Here is a 20,262-nt window from a genome sequence, read left to right on the forward strand (position 1 = left end):
TGCTCTAACCTCAACTCGAACTCTCGGGCTCCTTTTGAAGCTGCTTCCAAGTTCCTTGGGTTTCTTATTATGTAGGATATTAATTTTATGTTCCTCTCAATAAATCTTAAACCCTGAAGTTCAAGTCCATCCAAGACTGGAGTGCTATTCTTGTACATGGGGAGTTTCGATCGCCTCCCTCGCAGTCTAGACCGATACTAGGAAAAGATTGCCTGATAGATGATCCATAGCCTTGCATCCATAAATTTCCAACCTTGAAAACTAGCAAAAGTTAACCAACAGCTTCAAAAAGCAGATGCAGTCCATTTATAAAAAAACAAATCTGAAACCCAAAACTACCCTGATTGTAAGCCTAATGACATCTGAAAACACAGTTACGTGTGCTTCGTAACTTGAGCTGTGGTATGTTCGCTCGTATTGGACTGAAAGAAAACATAATCCTAGGGAAGTCCGAAGGAGGAATACAAATCTTAAAGGCACAAAATGTCTTTACTGTTTTGGGGGAAGGGGGGGTCTGGAGCACACCGCCTGCTCCCGGCAGAACATTTTCAAGTTTTCCAATATTGTGGAATCTACAATGAACATGGTCATTACAATTTTATTTTTGTTGTAGTCTAAAGGTACAGACGGTTTTATGTGGGATTGACGAGTAGCCCAAGACCGGTTATCCAGGTGAGCTAGTGGCAGCAGCAGAGTTGCCTACCAACCACATCCCTTGCTCTTCGACCCCCCCCACCCCCATAAGCCGGGAGACCAACGCTGGTATAATGCAGAGTGTAGAAGGCTGTGCTAAACAACAAAGCTAAGAATGAGGCACCCAAACTTCAGGCCCTAGAAGGAATCCTTGCACCTCTCTTGCCCTCCCTACACTGGCATCTTTTTGACAATCTCACCTGCCGCCTCCTTCCAGTACTTACCTTCTCCCGGAGACTGTTTCCTTGGGTCCCAAGGAAAAGGCCACCTCCCACCCCAATTCCTGCTCCCGCCCGCTCACCTTAACGTCATTCTGTCTGGCTACGTGTGGGAGACCCATTTCAGATATTATACCGAAGCCTGGCCATTAAAATCGGCCAGGTCACGCAAGGTTGCAGATTTCCGGGTGTGCTGCCTGTTTCGGACCCATCCCACCCCAGCACACATCGATCCCACCCTGACAAAATCCACCCTGACAAAATCAACCCCCCGCACCTCCCCCCAAGTAAATTTAAAGGAATCTATTGGAAGAGTCCGAGGATTTTCTGCAGTATTAGTTCAGTCTATTGGATGGAGGGTGGGGAATTCCCTTGGGTCAGGATTGTTAACCCTATTCCATACTTCATGATTAGGGCTGGTAATTTGAGGGGGAAAATGTGCCAACAGTTTCTGGGCAGCTGCAGAGAAAATGATGCTCTCAAAAGGCTTAGTGCCGAGTGATTGCATACCCTACTGCTTCAGCTCTGCTTTGTTGCAGCCACTTGTGTTCTACCAGCAATTTCACTCCGTTCAGCAGAGGAAACGGCCGGTTCAGCTTCATCAAATGGAGCAAAACAAAATAAAACACGTTCAAAAAGACATCATTGCCTTCTCCCTCCCAACTCATGATTTTTAGTTTTGGCTCCCATCCTCCTGGCTTCAGACCCTTGTCTTGTTGTTTCTGACCTGATTAATAGACTAAAAATCATTGGCCCTGAGATTCTGCAGGGGGTCTCCCACTGTAACTCTGGCGGGAGAGTGGCTGGACACCCCCCCCCCCCCCCCCCCCCCACAGCGACACTGCGCAAGTGACCGTTTTCAGCTATTTACACTAATAAATCCAATTGAGTTAAGAAGCTTCTCCCGAATTCCCTGAGAGTGGTTAGACTGTGGAACTCGCTACCACAAGAAGTAGTTGAGGCGAATAGCATAGATGCATTTAAGGGGAAGCTAGATAAACACATGAGGGAGAAAGGAATAGAAGGAAATGTTGATGGCGTGGGATGAAGTAGAGTGGGAGGAGGCTCATGTGGAGCATAAACACCGGCATGGACTAGTTGGGCCGAATGGCTTGTTTCTGTTCTGTAAATAAATACTATGTCATTTCCCAGGACGTTCCATTAGTCTCCCACTGGAGATTAAATTCCTATGTCCACATTTATAATGGAAACTGCAGATGTGAACTTGTGTGGTGCCACCACTGGTGAGAGGGTGTAATTACAGCGTGACACGTTTACATAGGCAATTTCCATTTTAAATGTGGACATAGGAATTTATATTGGAAAAATATAAAAAGCAAGGACTGAATGTATGACTTTAAAATGGGGACTGAATTATGTCTATGTGCCCTGGTCCGATATCTCCCAGCCTCTAGCTCCACTTCACCTGCAGACGACATGTGGTCTCGATTTCCCCGTATCCATTGCTATGGGACTTCTCTTTTTTAAATCACTAAAGTGTGTGTGTGAGAAGTCACCCTTCTGTTTGTGAACAGTGAGGAACTTGCTTACAGGAATGGTTCTTGGCACTGAACACGAGTGAAATACCCAGTGTAGCCCAAAAATCATAACCGCCGCACGTTTTTTTTTCCCCTTTGACACTATTTTAAATTTTTTAAACCAGTTTGCTGGGGCTCCTACTTTGATCATGCGCTCATCTGGGAGAAACACATTGATGACGAAGATGTGATGATTATTACGTATGAAGAGCTGAAAGAGGTACGGCAGGAATTTCTTTTATAACGATGCAAACCCAATACTGTACAGATTGGCAGACCGGAGTATAGTGCACACTTACTGACACACAAATGCATTGACGCCGTGTCTTAACTTCTGGACTATTTTGTGATTTTTTTTTTAGAATTGTTGTACCTGACCATTTCTTCCTCCTTAACGCTCTCGCTTTCTTGCTCTAATTTGGTAGAGAATTACTGCAAAGGCTAAATGTTGCTAACTAGTCTATTGGAGGCAGTTAACAGAACTACTAACCTTTTCCCTCTTTATTGGGAGAATGCCCTTCTGCTTTTTGGGTGTAACAACACTGTAAATGTATGTGAAAATTTCCTCCTACGGTATTTCTAGTACAATTAATTAAGGGAACAAATGTGCATTAATGCATTTACAGTATCACTACACATATATAGTTAGTATGGGAATTCTTACCCCTTTGTCGTAATACTGCTGGGGCCTGGCATAAAATTATCCGTAGATCATGGCTATCAGAAAAGAAGAAAAGAAAGACTTGCATTTCTGTAGCACCATTCACAACCACCAGACATCCCAAAACACTTTACAGCCAATGAAGTACTTTTTTGAAGTGGAGTCACTCTTGTAATGTAGGAAACGCGGCAGCCAATTTGCACACAGCAAGCTCCCACAAACAGCAATGTGATAATGACCAGATAATGGGCCAGATTTTCAGTGTGCTGTGAGGCGGGCTTTTAGGCATGTGGGGGGCAAAAATCCCAAATTCGGGGGTCCCGACACCATCCCACCCAAAACCCGCCTCCACGTAAGTTTCAAAGGAGGCGGGTACCCACCCCGCACTGGGACCCGCCAACCCGAGGTGGGAAGGGATTAGTGACAATTAACTGCCTGTTAACAGGCAGTTTTTAGCCTAATCCCTATTTTGAGGGGTGTCGTGTGGGATTCCCGACGGCTCCAAACCACGCCAGGTTAGAGGAGTCGGGCCGTCGGGTTGAAGGACTTGGAGAGGTCGCGATGTCTGTGTTCAGGTGAGTGATGGGTGCATGAGTGCAAAGGTAAGTGTGTTTGGTGTGTCTAAAGTGTGTAAAGAAGTTTAAATTACCTGTACTTACCTTAACAGCCTTTCTTCTTCCAGGCGTCAGGAGTCCATCACTCAGCCGGCACTGAAAGCCGAATGGCTGCGATCTGTCAAAAGTGACAGCCCTCAGCTTTCAGTGCCGGTGAGAGTTCTAACTGAGTCTGCGTAGAAGGACTCAGGTTAGAAGTCAGACTGTCAGTGTTTGACAGCTTCAAACCGCTGTGAAACACTGATATTTCATCTGTCAACACCTCTTGACAGATGAAATTTCAGTCTGTGAAGTCACCTGTTGCCGGGTGGCCCTTAATTGGCCTGCTGAGCCCGCTGGGCAGGCTCAACAAGGTCAATCAAGGGAAAATCGTGTCGATTGGCCGGACGTTGATGGAGGCGGGACTAAAACCTGAAAGTTGTAGTCCCGCCTCCTTCCTGACTGCTGAATGAAAATCCAGCCCAATATGTTTTAGTGATGTTGATTGAGGGATAAATATTGGCCAGGACATTGGGGGATAACTCCCCTGCTCTTCTTCGAAATAGTGCCGTGGAACTTTTTACGTCCACCTGAGAGCTGACGGGGCCTCGGTTTAATGTCTCAGCCGAAAGACGGCACCCCGAACAGTGCAGCACTGGAGTATCAGCCTAGATTTTTGTGCTCCAGCCTCTGGAGTGGGACTTGAACCCACAACTTTCTGACTCCGAGGCGAGAGTGCTCCCAACTAAGCCATGGCTCACACTTGATTTGAAGTTATGAAGAACGCCTAAGGAAGTTGGGCTTGTTTTTTCTTGGAAAGGAGGATTCGCCAAGTGAATAGAAGTTTGCAAGATTAAAAACAATTGACAAATTGATCTAATAATTTATGCTGGCAAAATGTTTAAATAGCAGGACACAAGATGAAAAGTTAGGAAGTTTAGATTAAGAAGGAAAGTCAGATGGACCCAAATGATAATGAGATTGTGGAATACATTATTGGGGCAGCCTGTTGAAGCAAACAATATAAATGTGTACCGTAGGTAAATAGACTTGTTTCAGTAAAGAAAAGGCAGGTAGGTGAGGTTGACTTCTAGAAAAGGGAGCAGAACAATTAGTAATAGAATGGGAAACTTGTTTTTTAAAGGCTCCTGACCTCCTGATACACCTGCCACTCTTGCTTGGTGTTCCTCCACGAACTAGAAATGGGTGTCCGCTGTGGCTCGGTGGTAGCAGAGTCAGAGGTCGTGAACACTTAATATAGGCTGACAGTATTGAGGGAGTGCTGTACTGTTGGTGTCCCCTGGTGTCCGGGCCAATATTTATCCCTCAATCAACATCACTAAAACAGATGATCTGGACATTATCACATTGCTGTCTGTGGGAGCTTGCTGTGCGCAAATTGGCTGCTACGTTTCCCACATTGCAACAGTGTCGACACTTCAAAAAGTACTTCATTGGCTGCAAAGCACTTTGGGACGTCCTGAGGTCGTGAAAGGCACTTTATAAATGAAAGCCCTTTCTTTCTTTCCCTTCCTTCTTTCCCAGTCAGCAGTCCGAACCCGGTGCTTGTGCAGGTCTGGCACTCGCCACGAGTCAGGTCTGGCACTCCCCATGAGTCATTGTGCAATGCAGCCGGAGTGTCAGGAATTGATGATGCAAATGAGCTGTCCTCGTGTTCTGTGTCCCGGTTAGCTCACTGTGTGTGCAGGCGCTTGCAACAGCGGTGATAACCCCCTTCCCCCCGCCCCCCACCCCCCCCCCTCCCCCAGCAGATGTTCTTGTGTTCTTATAAACAATGTCAAGTAAAATAGAATTATTTTTCAGGAATAGAAAGAAATCCTACGCAATCTTTCCTCAGGAGCTGAAAAGACTTGGCTGGAGTCCATGATCGTGGATTATACAAAATCTATGAAACGCGTGTGCTGAACGACCTCTTCTCCTTCACCCTCTCCTATTTCCCTATAAATGTTTTGTTTGTAATTTACTATTAATATAAGCACCTCCACCTTTTTGTTAATGACACTTAATACACTGTGAATGGAGTTTCCCCTCCTTTTCTACTTGATTTATTTTTCCTAGGTTTCAAGTCAGTAGTTGCCAATTAAATACCAGTGGGATTGTTCCCATTAAATCACCCAGAATGCAGACAGACTGAAGCAGCGCTATGCACGTAATTGCACACTCAAACAGGCATTTGCTGAATATTCAGCACACAATTGTGAAGCGATTGCTGCTCAATGGTGCAGAGCTTTCCTTCAGTAACCACTCCTACCACCACCTCCTTGCTCCTCCCCAACTTTTTTTTTAAATATAAAAACCGCTCCAAGGCCAAACTATTCAAGCCCTATCAATAGGTGAGGTGTAAAATAGCTTGATTTGTAGCTATCTGTGTGGCAGTGGGTCAAGATCAATTCGCCAACAGCCCTTTAGCAATTTTTCCTTGGGGTGCACGTTAACTCTAAATGTCAGCGTGCAGCCATTTAATTTAATCCATTTAAAAAGCCTACAGTGCAAAAAGAAAAATGTGTTCAACAATTAGAAGTAAATTAACAAACTAATGAAAGAAGGTTTTGCATTTATGACACATTTTACCATGTTTCTCAAATGACTTTGCATAATAAATTACTCTGAAGTGCAGTGGCTGTTAAGTAGACCAGCACGGCATCCATTTTATGTCCCTCCAAACAGCAGTGCTGTCAATGGCTCCATTATTGGTGGTATACAGTGCTCTTTGCTGTTCTTCAAATAGTTGTACCTTTAACCATGCAGTACTCCACCAGTGCTGAATTAAATTTTGATCTGTAGTCCTGGACAGTGACCCCAGAGGGATGTGCTCTTTGACTTATTTTTCCACCCCACTCGCCCATTTCCTTTCTGGGAGGAAGTCTCCGGTCTCTGCCTGCTCCCTCCTCTGGTGGTGATGGAGATTTTTTTTTTTATGTGGGGAAGGAGAGGGGTTAAACATGGACTGGCATTGCACCACTCTGGCACAGTACAATGGAGGCTGTGTCACTGCTCTTCCTGTCATGGTCCAGTTTAAAGCTCAGCATTGCAAAGCTACTTTTTAGATGGGCTTTATTAAACACGCTTCAATCTCTCACTGCGATGTCATGAAGTTGGGAAATGCTGGAAATATCCGAAAGAGCACAGTATGTGATTCACATCAAATCTGTTCCACAGTGTGGCAATAATGCAATTTCACATCATAGCATGGGTGTTGAATCAGTTTTGGTGTGCAACATTTACTCTAATTTAAAAAAAAAATTGAAACCAGGGGAAGGAGCTCCTGCAATAGCTCAATTAGAAGTGAGTGGAGCCGAGCAGGAAGGTACCAGCTTCAATTCCTGGTTTGTGCTGTGTTGCCTGATCTCGGGCTGGGGCAACTTTAGTGCCATCTTTTGCCTCTGGATTAAGGAAGAGAAAACTGGCCATGGTTCACACTCCTGATTGCTACCCATTAACTCCCATTGGAAAGTGTGTGTCAGATGAGGACCGAGTTGGTTGTGTACCATTACATGGGATATACGGCACAGAAACAGGCCATTCGGCCCAACCAGTCCATGCCGGCGTTTATGCTCCACTCGAGCCTCCTCCTGTCTTTCCTCATCTAAATCTATCAGCATAACCCTCTCTTCCCTTCTCCCTCATCTGCTTATCTAGCCTCCCCTTAAATGCATCTATACTATTCGCCTCAACTACTCCCTGTGGTAGTGAGTTCCACATTCTCACCATTCTCTGGGTAAAGAAGTTTCTTCTGAATTCCCTATTGGATTTCTTGGTGACTATCTTATATTAATGGCCTCTAGTTATGCCCTTCCCCACAAGTGGAAACATTCTCTCTGTATCCACTCTATCAAAACCTTTCAGAATTTTAAAGACCTCTATTAGGTCACCCCTCAGCCTTCTCTTTTCAAGACAACAAGAGACCCAGCCTGTTCATCCTTTCCTGATATGTATATCCTTGCATACTGACACTAGCTGTCTAGGCTCACCCATTAGGAATGGCCACTTGGATGAGATACTGTGCGGTTGCCAGCACCAGGGATCTGCACATTTTTAGGAGGGAAAAGAGGTACAAAATTGGGCGAAGAAACACATTTACAACATAAGCAGCTGTCTGTCCAACATTTGCCGAATTTAAAATATTTTTAAAAATCTAGAATATTTGAGGATATACTTTAATCAATTTAATCTATTTTTCTTTTACTTGCCTTATGCTAGTAGGTTGTTTTGTGCCACAGAGTGGGGAGGTGTGACTTTATACTTTTGGGAAAGATTTCCTATGTGTTTTATAAAAAAAAAAAAAAAAAAAATCGTAAACCAGTTTTTTAATTTAAAAAATAAATATAATTTTGGTTTGGCTACACCTAGCATACGAGGAAATCTTCCTCCATCATTGCTGAAAGGGGCAAATTCCTAATCTCGGTCACGGCATCAGAGAGAGCATCCAAGTGGAACAATGTAGGAAAGAATTAGTTACTCCTGGTCATCATTGTGCACCTGCCGCATGCTCTCTCTGCCTCTCGCTCTAATGAAGGATGTGGGGTCTTGAAGGATGGGAGAGAAATAATCTGAACATTGATGTGGAATACATTACTTAAAAACTCTTGTGTATTTAGCCAACCTGCTCTCCCAGCAGTGCACTGTGCTTGAAGGGAGCAAGGATCAGACACAGACCTCTCATACCGTGGCCCCAGTTGTGTGACCTGCACCTCCCTTGATTGCACCTTGTTGCTGGGAAGCGCGGAATTGTTGAATTTATGTGTCTATTTTGTTCTACCGACTTTCTTTTTCATAGATTTATTAAAATGTTTTGTTTCTTCCCCCCCCCCCCTCCCCCCCGCCCCGATAGAACTTGGGAAAGGGGTTGCAGAAGATTGCAGTGTTCTACGGCATCTCTCTGAGTGAGGAACAGATTCAAAAAATTTCTTGCAAAGGCACCTTCAAGGCCATGAGCGACAATTCCCAGGCGACTCACTCCGTCTTTGGCAAAGTTATCTTCCGAAAGGGTAGGTGAAAATGAAGTCTTGCGAGGGTCTTAAATGGTCATTTTTGAGGCAGGAAATGGGATGTGTTACTGGCGCCTGAGGAAATCTTGCGGTGTGATGTGACTTTATTTTTGATGTGGATTGTTTCACCACACATGTTTGGCAAAGCTTTTTTCCCCACTTGGTTTGCTAACACTTTTTACTGGCGATGATGCTCACCAGATGTTGTAACGTAGAGGAAAAGGAGATATTTCACAACATCAACAGTAAGGTCTCCTTGTAACAGAGCTTTGCATTGCATGACATTGCAGTGTGTTAGTCATTATGCTGCAATGCATGCCTGTTAGTGAATGAGAATGAGTGAATAAGGAGCGAAAACACAAAATGCAAGGAATGATAGCATGAGCTTGGGGCAGGTCTCTGACCTTGTCCACTGTCATTTGTAAAAGGTAGGTCATGCCTGACGAACCGGATTGAATTTTTTTGAAGAGGTGACTAAAGTAATGAACAGGGGAATGTTTATGTATGTTGTTTATATGGACTTCCAGAAGGCATTTGATAAGGTCCCTCATAAGAAACTGTTAACTAGGGTTGAAGTCCATGGAATTGAAGGCAAATTATTGACCTGGTTAGGAAATTGGCTGAGCGGCAGGAGACAGAGAGTAGGGATAATGGGCAGGTACTCTAACTGGCAGGAGGTGACTAGTGGTGTCCCACAGGGATCTGTGTTGGGGCCTCAACTATTCACAATATTTATTAACGACTTAGGTGATGGGATAGAAAGTCATATATCCAAATTTGCTGATGACACAAAGATAGGTGGCATTGTAGGCAGTGTAGATGAAAGCATAAAATTACAGACATATTGATAGATTAAGTGAATGGGCAAAACTGTGGCAAATGGATTTCAATGTAGGCAAATGAGAGGTCGTCCACTTTGGGTCTAAAAAGGATAGAACAGGGTACTTTCTAAATAGTGGAAAGCTAAAAACAGTGGATGCCCAAAGAGACTTGGTTCAGGTACATGGAACATTAAAATGTCATGAACGGGTACAGAAAATAATCAAAAAAGATAATGGAATGCTGGCCTTTATATCTAGAGGACTAGAATTCAAGGGGGTAGAAGGTATGCTGCAGCTATACAAAGCCCTGGTTAGACCCCACCTGGAGAACTGTGAGCGATTCTGGGCACCACACCTTAGGAAGGATATATTGGCCTTGGAGGGAGTGCAGCGTAGGTTTACCAGAATGATACCTGGACTTCGGGTTAAATTACGAGTAGCGGCTACAGAAACTAGGGTTGCATTCCCTGGAATTTAGAAGGTTAAGGGGTAATTTGATCAAAGTTTTCAAGATATTAAGGGGAACAGATAGGGTAGAGAGAGAGAAACTATTTCCGCTGATTGGCGAGTCTAGGACTAGGGGGTGTAGTCTGAAAAATTAGAGCCAGACTTTTCAGGAGTGAAGTTAGGAAACTCTTTTACACACAAAGGGTGGTAGAAGTTTGGAACTCTCTTCTGCAAACAGCAATTGATGCAAGATCAACTGTTAATTTTAAGTCTGAGATTGATAGATTTTTGTTAACCAAAGGTATTAGGGGATATGGGCCAAAGGCAGGTATATGCAGTTAGGTCACACCAGCCATGATCTCATTGAATGGCGGAACAGGAAATGGCTTACTGTTCCTGTATGCCACCCAAATGTCCAGGACACTTGACCGTCCTGGGTGAGTGGAGCATTGAGGAACCTTGTGCTGGAATTGCATTTGGCGCTTGTTATGTGCTACATTGGTCATCACTTTGATATGTTAACATTACACAGTGCCATGCAAGCACATGAGCATTCCTGTGCAGTCAGAAAGGTGAAAAGTTGGCAAAATTGTAGGGGGCATCTTTTTCGGGGTTTACGGTAATTTACCTGGTCAGGCAGCCTTTTGCTACTACACTCTGACCAATCCCAAACAGCGGTTTCGAATCGCTAAACCCACCCTTCCAGTTCTGACTGGAGGACTTATAATTAATGATATATTAAAACGGACAACTGGTCTGGATGTGAGAGAATCAACTTTTATTAAACTAAAGAAAACTACACCACACAATTTTAATAATCACTGTACAATTGCTTAAATGGGGGAAGACAGACGGCAAAAATGAAGGATAAATGGCTACAATGTTAATTAAACAATCTTCGCAATTTCCCTTAAATTACCACCCCCTTTAACTCCTTACTAGATTGCCTTGCTGAGGATTCAGAAACCTGCTCACCTGTGATCCAAGGAAGATAAGAGAGAGCGATAGCTTCTCAGGAGCTATCTTTATATCCTGCGAGCTCCTGCTGTTTGCTGCTGAAAGGGTCTGTGTGCAAATTCACGCCGAAAAGTTCGAATACACAAGAGAAAGGCCATGATTGGCTGACTCAAACGGGCTTGGAGTGGTTTGAATGTGTCTTCGTTTTGGGGCCGAAATGTTCCCGCCCACATCCGGAGTTTCTGTGCTAACAAAAGGGAGTAATGGGTGATTCAAAAACCCATTCATTCTAAACTGTTCCCTATCAAAGTCCTTTCCGTACTTTTGGTGTGTCTCATTGTGTGTAAGGGGCTTTGAATGGGTTGGATTACTAGGTAAGCAGAAGCCCTTTGTCCTGCGGTCATTGAAACTGCAGCTTGAATGTCAACTTGTGTCAACAAGACAGCAGTCTCTGTAAATAAACATCGATTGTCAGCAGGGAAGGGAAACTCCCATTTTTGATTGACAGAATCTGGCTGCCACTGCTTGACCCTCCCACTTTTCACAGACATCCACGAGCTGCGAACTGCTTTTCCAAGCCCCATTGTCCCAGCCATGCTTTTCTGACGGCCATTTTTAAACCTCTTTGAAATTACCAAACTCCAGGGAACAATTTTATTAATAAAATGTACTGTCTTAAAGTGTGCGAATTTTTCCACGAAGTTCCTCCATTCTGGTGTTGTCCACGCGCCGCAACGCAGCCTTTTGCGGTTCTGGGCACGTTTTAAAACATTGTCCAACCCAGAGGCAATTTAAAGTCACACACAGTCTCCGTCCACGATGTAGATTAATACCTCCAGTATCTTTGGGGCTGAGGGGATTTTTTGCGAACCCCTACATTTCCCCCCTTTTGGATACTTCCAACTTGCTTGTAGTATCCACTCGAAGAAGTGAGCAAAATTTTCTGACCCCCAGCAAACAACCATCCCCTGTATTTACCTAAATAGCTACCTACCACTGATCCCCCGACCCGTCTATTCCCTCAAATTTGAGAAAAAACCGTGGTACGGTAGGCATCTACAGATACATCAATTTACAATAAGGGGTCTCATACCCCTGCATCACTCGTTACATTATAACATGTTGCAATCTTGGTTATACAATGTAATCACAATGATCCCAAGCACAGAGGGTCCTACGCCTCTGCTCAGCTTGGAGCTGTAACAAAATACCAAAAAACTCTGGTTTAACAACATGCTTAAATAAACCCCGACCATCACGTGCCAATGATGGGTCGCGAAATTCGAGTGGATAATTGCTCCTCCCACCCGGGCAGTAAATGTTCCTTCCACCCCCCCCCTCTTAAATGGTCTTAAACCTTTTAAAAACAGAAGAATGGATTTTACAGAACAGTCTGCTCCACCAGCCCTGAGCCATTCCCTTGTCCTTTTGTGGAGGCGGGGTACCCCTCCTGTTTCATAGACTGAGACCAGAGAGTATGGGATCGCGACTCCCAGTCCCTCCCCCTCCCGTCTTCCCTTGACTGGCTGGAGAGAATGATGGGTGCCTGTGTGGCGGCTCTCCCTGGCCCCACACTCAAACTTGGATCCCAGATCCGGCCGCCCACTCATCCTCCCCAGCCACACTTACACTCTAACTTTTCCCGTGGGCCCCGGGTGAGTTCCTCCCTTCCCTGAACACACCCACGCGACTCTTGGGACGCCCCCTCCCCTTTACAATCTTTCCCGAGCCATCACCACCCACTCCCGGGGCACGCGTCCCTATCTGACAAGGCGCCCGCGCTTCCCCACCATGACTCCTCAATAGCGAGGTCTCCCGCAAGTGAAATTCAGTCAGGATAGTGCTGGGTTGGGGGCCGTGCCCCACCCAGCTGGGTCATCTCTTCCGCGTAGGATGAGTAGGCAAGTTCCTCCAGACCCTGTCCGGTTTCTCCCGAAGGTCGCTGCAGGGTCTCCTCTTGGATTTGTCCAGTGGCGAGGTGATCCCCAACCTTCTGTATCACCATATCTTCATTCGATGCCCAGCTCGGGCTGGGCGACCAGGGCTGCTGCTTCGTCCACTCTCCTGCAAAAACTTAAAAGGACATGCAGCCAGGTCTCTCACTGACCTGCTGCCTTAGGTGGAGACATGGTCGGGTCCCTCGACCTTGGACCAAAACACAGGCATTTGGCACACTTGTAAACTTAAACTTTAAACTACAAAATGTTAATTCTAAACATAAATTCACCTTAAAAGCACGCTATATTCAAAATGATAATCAAACCAAAGCTATAATACAAATGCCGCCCGTCTCCGGACAGCCAGGCTAATCTCTGGCAATGTCGCAGATTACTGCTGCCTGCAGCGAAGCTGGACTGACTCCTGCTTCTGGTCCCTTGCAGCTTATGGCTGCTGATTGGGGACCCCTGTGTTCTGTTTCCTCCCGGGCTCGGGAGATTGCTCTCTGTGGCAGGTACTCTGGTGACCATCTTTTCTTGGGCTTGCAGACCTGCTGAGACCTTCTGAGGGGCGTCTCTGTGGGGGAAACTTTGGCTGGCGGACCCTGAGCTTGGGTCACAGCCCTAGCTGGCTGGGAACCTTCTCCCCCTGATGCAAACTGCCCGGACTGTTTAATATACCTGGCAGCCTGCCGGTACTCCGGGTTTGTCTCCTTTTCCCTACCCACTCCTGTACTGGGGGCAGGTATTCCCTCACCACCCGCTGCTGATGGCTGAAAATCTTCCTCTCCAGGTCCAAAACCTGGTACCAGCTCCTTCCCTATGTCCCCTGCAAGAGGGATTGCTATCCCTGCCTCCCCAGGGTCCCACATCATGGGGGGGACCACTCTAGAAGCGGGCTGGGAAGCTTGTTCCTTTAAACAGGCGACTGCGCCTGCGCGAATCTCCTCCCCGGAGTCCCCCGGCAGAGGCTGTGAAACCTCTGTATCCAAACAGGCGGCTGCGCCTGTGTGAGAAAACTGAGAAAGAGCCGCTGTGGTCCCGCAGGCAACTGCGCCTGCGTGAACAATCTCTTCACAGGGCTGGGGAACCGCTACACTAGCACAGTCAACCGCGCCTGCGCATTCGGTTTCCTTGAAAAAGATAGGGAGAACCGCTGGGCCTTCCAAGCAGGCTACTGCGCCTGCGTGTATAGATTGGGAAGCGGGGACCTTTAAACGGCTGCCTGCGCGCGCGGCCTCAGTGAACAGAAGCCGCTGGGGTCCAAGTTCGCGACTGCGCCTGCGCAAACCCGGTGTTGGGAAACCTCTCCTCTCAGGCACGCGCCTGCGCCTGCGCGGGAAAACTGAAAAGGAGCCGCTGGGGAACCGCAACTGCGCGAGCAGTCTCTGTGAATGGACTTGCAGCAGCCTGCAGATTTCTAATCTCAGGTTGTTGTTCCTCTGTTTCTGAGCCACATAACTTGTTCAAATTTAAACTTTGGCCAAAACTTAGGTCCCACTGGGGCAGGGAAGTGTCCCAATTTGTGGGCTGGACAACTTTTCCCTTGAAACAAGCCACAGCGCCTGTCTTTACAGCCTGTGAACTTGAACTTGTCTTGTCAGATTTATACAATTTACCTGATTTTCCCTGTGTCCCATCGCTGCCACTGGCCCGGACTCATGGGTCCCAGAAAGTGCCTGCACGTGCATCCTCCTTGGCCAGCATACCGGCCAGTCATTGTGGGGAGGCAGAGGTGGGCGAGGGGGCTGCAGCACCACTGATGGCTGCTACCTTACCCTGATTGGCCCCGAGGAGAGATTTTAACGACTCCAGGACGGACTCAACTGTATCGGGAGGAGTTTCTGTCTCTGCCATCTGAGTTAGGGCTGTGGGGGTCCTGGCTTTATCGTCTCTCCCAGGCTTTTTACAATCCCTGCGCCAGTGGCCATCCTCCCCGCACTTGTAACAAGTGACCTTGTTCTGGGAGGGACGGCTCCCCTCCTGGCGCCACTCTTTCTTATATTGAGCCCCAGGTTTAACCTCGTAGACTTTACCCTTTTGCTGGGGGGGTCTCACTATTCCTCCCGTTCCTATATGCTACCGTGAGCTGCCGGATTACAGTCTCTTTGGTTACTAGGGGGTCTCGGTGGTCAAACCAAGTATCAGCTTTTACTTTTATCTGGGGTAGGCAATTGGACACCAGGCAACGAAGCCATTGGGTCCGCTGCCTCTCGTTCAGGTGTGCCCTATTTTGTCCCCCCTGTACACGCGCTGTTGTAGACTGGCCACAGCCTGTCTGCAAATGCCTGTGGGGTCTCCCCTTCCTTCTGCAGGGTTTTCCCTATGCGATCGAACGGATTGCCGTCGTTCGCACTCATGGCTTCCAGTATTTCCTCCTTCAGGTCCTCAAAACCCTTCTGCCCTCTCTTAGCCTCATCTGAAAGGGTCTGATAGAGCTTGCTATCCATAGAGAAAAGCAATATTTTGGCTTTCTCCATCACAGCCGTCAACACCGACTGCCTGTTCTACTTGTTGGAAGTGCATTGAGGGATCTCCCTTTTCAGAGAGCATGGGAATATGTTTCACCAGGCCTCTGAGCTGTTGGGTATCATAGGGTACCAGATAGGTATGCTGCACAGCCCCTGGGTTATTATCGCTCACGGACGGACCGTACCTCCGTTGTTGGAGGGGGTACACTGGTCCTGGTCCCCGCCTGCCTAGTGGGACCTGCTGGCGTTCTCCTACCACCCCATTGTCCACCCCTTCTTGCTGCCAGAGCTCCTCAAAACCCAGAGCTGTGGGCTGCTGTCTTGGGATCTCTAATTCCCTAGCCAGCCTTTCCCTGGGTGTTGCCTGTGGGGCGGTTTGATTTGGGCTGCTGGTAAAATCCGGCTGACCTGCCTTTGTGCCGATCAGGCAAATCATCCCCCTTGCTCCTTAGAAAGCTTTAACATGGCTTTAAATCTCTGCCCTACAGGGGCCATGATCTGCTTCACTAAACCTTTGGTCGCAGGCCAGCTTATAAGCTGCTGTAACTTCTGAGATGAGGCGGGCATTCTCTTCCCGCAGTCTCCTCTCGCTATCTCTGGCCTCAGTGGCTTCCTGCACAAGGCGATCTATCTCTGCCTGGCATTTTTCCAACTCTGACTCCCGATTCTTGGCCTCTGTCACCTGCTCCTGCTTCCTTATCTCACCCTTCTTAACCCAGCCACCTATGCTATAATAGGTCAGCTTACACGCTGCCGCTAACATCTGCAGGGCTACCCACAGACTGAAAACAAGAGCCAATGCTTTCTCCAGATCCAGACCACTCATCATATCAAGAACTGCCTCCAGTCCTGCCGCGGTCGCCAATTTGTAGGGGGCATCTTCTTCGGGGTTTACGGTAATTTACCTGGTCAGGCAGCCTTTTGCTACTACACTCTGACCAATCCCAAACAGCGGTTTCGAATCGCTAAACCCACCCTTCCAGTTCTGACTGGAGGACTTATAATTAATGATATATTAAAACGGACAACTGGTCTGGATGTGAGAAAATCAACTTTTATTAAACTAAAGAAAACTACACCACACAATTTTAATAATCACTGTACAATTGCTTAAATGGGGGAAGACAGACGGCAAAAATGAAGGATAAATGGCTACAATGTTAATTAAACAATCTTCGCAATTTCCCTTAAATTACCACCCCCTTTAACTCCTTACTAGATTGCCTTGCTGAGGATTCAGAAACCTGCTCACCTGTGATCCAAGGAAGATAAGAGAGAGCGATAGCTTCTCAGGAGCTATCTTTATATCCTGCGAGCTCCTGCTGTTTGCTGCTGAAAGGGTCTGTGTGCAAATTCACGCCGAAAAGTTCGAATACACAAGAGAAAGGCCATGATTGGCTGACTCAAACGGGCTTGGAGTGGTTTGAATGTGTCTTCGTTTTGGGGCCGAAATGTTCCCGCCCACATCCGGAGTTTCTGTGCTAACAAAAGGGAGTAATGGGTGATTCAAAAACCCATTCATTCTAAACTGTTCCCTATCAAAGTCCTTTCCGTAGTTTTGGTGTGTCTCATTGTGTGTAAGGGGCTTTGAATGGGTTGGATTACTAGGTAAGCAGAAGCCCTTTGTCCTGCGGTCATTGAAACTGCAGCTTGAATGTCAACTTGTGTCAACAAGACAGCAGTCTCCGTAAATAAACATCGATTGTCAGCAGGGAAGGGAAACTCCCGTTTTTGATTGACAGAATCTGGCTGCCACTGCTTGACCCTCCCGCTTTTCACAGACATCCACGAGCTGCGAGCTGCTTTTCCAAGCCCCATTGTCCCGGCCATGCTTTTCTGACGGCCATTTTTAAACCCCTTTGAAATTACCAAACTCCAGGGAACAATTTTATTAATAAAATGTACTGTCTTAAAGTGTGCGAATTTTTCCACGAAGTTCCTCGATTCCGGTGTTGTCCACGTGCCGCAACGCAGCCTTTTGCAGTTCTGGGCACGTTTTAAAACATTGTCCAACCCAGAGGCAATTTAAAGTCACACACCGTCTCCATCCACGATATAGATTAATACCTCCAGTATCTTTGGGGCTGAGGGGATTGTTTGCGAACCCCTACAAAATCCACTATATTCTTCCTCTCCAATTGTGCGCCACCAGCTTACAGTGATAACCAATGAAGATGGCAAGATACTAACAACAGCCACATGTTGGCATACCTTTGACACCAGCAAATTTGTACATGTGCCTGTGATTTGCATATGCTCCTTGGCTGAGAGTGTTGGCAGACTAACCATCAGGGATATTACAATTTTCAAGCTGAATCTGATTCTATCCTCGTTGTGTAGCACTCCGTCTCTGCACTGGCTGATGTCAGCTAACTTAGGTTTAATTCTTTGCCTGTGCTATCTTTCTCCTGTCATTTATCCAGAGGTAACTGTGTAGGCAATGGACTAGTGGTGACGACAGAAGAAGAGACGTGGGGAGAAAGTTGCGCAAGATCATTTAATGGTTTTTGCATCAAGTCTACCAGATTAGCACCATCGTTCTTCACGCTTTCAATCCTCTGAGCTTTTCACAGTAATATAATTGGTTGCGGTGGGGGGAGGTGAAATTGGTCTTTGACAGCGCAAAATGGACAACAAGGAATTGGCAGTCCGTTCTTTTTCCATTCACTTCGGAAAAGAGAATCCGGTGGGGTGTAAAATGGAGTTGTTTGAGGTGTTTAAGATGATTTGAGTTGTGTAAGATGATTGAAGGATTTGATGGGGTAGAAACTAATTTACTCTGGTGGGTCAGTCCAGACCAAGGTCAGGGCATAACCTTTAAAATTAGAGCTAGGCCGTTCAGGGGTGATGTCACGAAGCACCACTTCTTCACACGAAGGGTAGTGGAAATCTGGAAAACTCTACCTCAAAAAGCTGTTGAGGTTAGGTCGATTGACAATTTCTAAACTGAGATTGATACATTTTTGTTCGGCAGAAATATTAAGGGTTAATGGACCAAGGTGGGTAACGGGCTAAGATACAGAACAGCAATGATCTAATTGAAAGACTGAACCGGCTCGAGGGGCTGAATGGCCTATTCCTATTGGCTGCCGATTGAGTGTTTCCTGTTGTTATTCCCTATCACTGGTGAACTGTGTACTGAATTCAAGGCTGGTCTTTGTTGACTCCCATTAGTGACATATCTCCTGTTTCTCCAGGTGATGGGAGAGTGAGTGAAAATGCGCAGTGAAGTGTTCAATTTAATTTAGAACATATTCCAGAAGGAGCCACTTCACACACACACACACACACACACACACTGATAAATATTGCAATAATATGCCTGGAAAAGTAGTCCTGACAAAGACTTTCAGAGAATCCAAAGACGGTTGGATCTAATTCAAAGCAATCATAAAAGTTATTACCAGTGCCCTGGGGTGCTCATTGGCCGCGGAAGGCCTCCAGTATATGGGTGGGACACCGCATGCTCCCTCTCCAAGGCCGCCTATTTAATTTGGTTTGAGGGAACCAGTCAGAGGTTTGTACATAATTGGCTGAACTCGATCAGTTTTATTGACCCTGCACGCTTTATTTATTTTTTAGGTGTGGTTGGAGACTGGAGAAGCCTTTTCACTGATGAACAGAGTCAGGAGATGGATGCGAAGTTTGAAGCCTGTTTAGCAGGCACAAAACTAGGGGCAAAACTGAAATATGACCTATACTGTAAGCCTTAAACAACAGTGCTGTGAACATAGTTAAAAAAAAGTGATTAGAACTGTATGTTCGAAACTGACTGGCAAACTTCCAAGCCCTTCAATTAAAAACAGAAAATGTGAAAATAAACAGCCGGTCCTGCAGGAAAAGACAGCTTAATGTTACAGATTCAGAGCCAAACCTCTTGTGACTTTTAGATTCTGTGACTAACGTTAAGCACGTTAAACCCTCCGCAGCACCCCCCCCCCCCCCCCCATCCCCATCCCCCAAACAAACGGTGGCTGTAGCAATCATCTAGAACCTTCTGTTCCTCCCTCGGCAGAAACAAATCCACTCTGAAATCTCTTGCAATTCATCAAAGGTGAATACTGCCTGGTGCATACTGTGATATCGCAGCCTCACAGGCTCGACGCTGCTGTGGCAGCAACGTGATATGCCCTGGACAAGGACGACTATAAGTCATTGCAGTAAGGTTTGCTGTCCCCTGCATCCCGGCAGGCATGGCAGTTGTCATCAGCTCAAACGCAGGATGGAGAGCATCCCTTTGTCTTTGTTGCTTTGTTTGAACAGCAGGGCTAAAGAAGGGGATGAAATTCTTCTTTTAATGAAACAGTTGCATTTCTATTTTTTTTTTTAAATATCAGTAGATGCTGGTAATACACAGCTGCATCATGTGTACCTTTTTTTAATGCTTTTCTGAAAAAATATATTAAAAAAACTAAGGCACAAATTTCAGAGTTTCTGACTTTTTTATTCATTCATGGGATGTGGGCGTTGCTGGCAAGGCCAGCATTTATTGCCCAACCCTAATTGCCCTTGAGAAGGTGGTGGTGAGCCGCCTTCTTGAACCGCTGCAGTCCATGTGGTGAAGGTACTCGCACAGTGCTGTTAGGGAGGGAGTTCCAGGATTTTGACCCAGTGACGATGAAGGGTTAGCAATATACTTCCAAGTCAGGATGGTGTGTGACTTGGAGGGAAACTTGGAGGTGGTGGTGTTACCATGCGCCTGCTGCTCATGTCCTTCTTGGTGGTAGAGGCCGTGGGTTTGGGAGGTGCTGCCGAAGAATCCTTGGCAAGTTGCTGCAGTGCATCTTGTAGATGGTACACACTGCAGCCATGGTGCACTGATGGTGGAGGGAGTGAATGTTTAAGGTGGAGGATGGGGTGCCAATCAAGTGGACTGCTTTGTCCTGGATGGTGTCGAGCTTCTTGAGTGTTGTTGGA

General features: G+C 46.4%; 1 protein-coding gene across 4 annotated transcripts in view; it reads left to right on the top strand.

Annotated features, from left to right (window-relative positions):
* The window catches only part of sult6b1 (sulfotransferase family, cytosolic, 6b, member 1), a 39,181-nt gene extending 19,413 nt beyond the window's left edge, over positions 1-19,768 (top strand). The window contains exons 5-7 of one of the 4 annotated variants that reach the window (XM_085979963.1): positions 2,575-2,669; positions 8,556-8,712; positions 10,923-12,675. In XM_085979963.1, the coding sequence (XP_085836089.1) occupies positions 2,575-2,669; positions 8,556-8,712; positions 10,923-10,975 (305 nt within the window). In that variant the 3' untranslated portion in view covers positions 10,976-12,675. The other 3 variants (XM_085979957.1, XM_085979972.1, XM_085979968.1) reach the window with 3 other exon arrangements.
* The last annotated feature ends 494 nt before the right edge of the window (positions 19,769-20,262 follow it).

Source organism: Somniosus microcephalus, chromosome 3, assembly GCF_052327205.1.
Source record: "Somniosus microcephalus isolate GS21.2 chromosome 3, FLI_Smic_1.0, whole genome shotgun sequence".
NCBI lineage: Eukaryota > Metazoa > Chordata > Chondrichthyes > Squaliformes > Somniosidae > Somniosus > Somniosus microcephalus.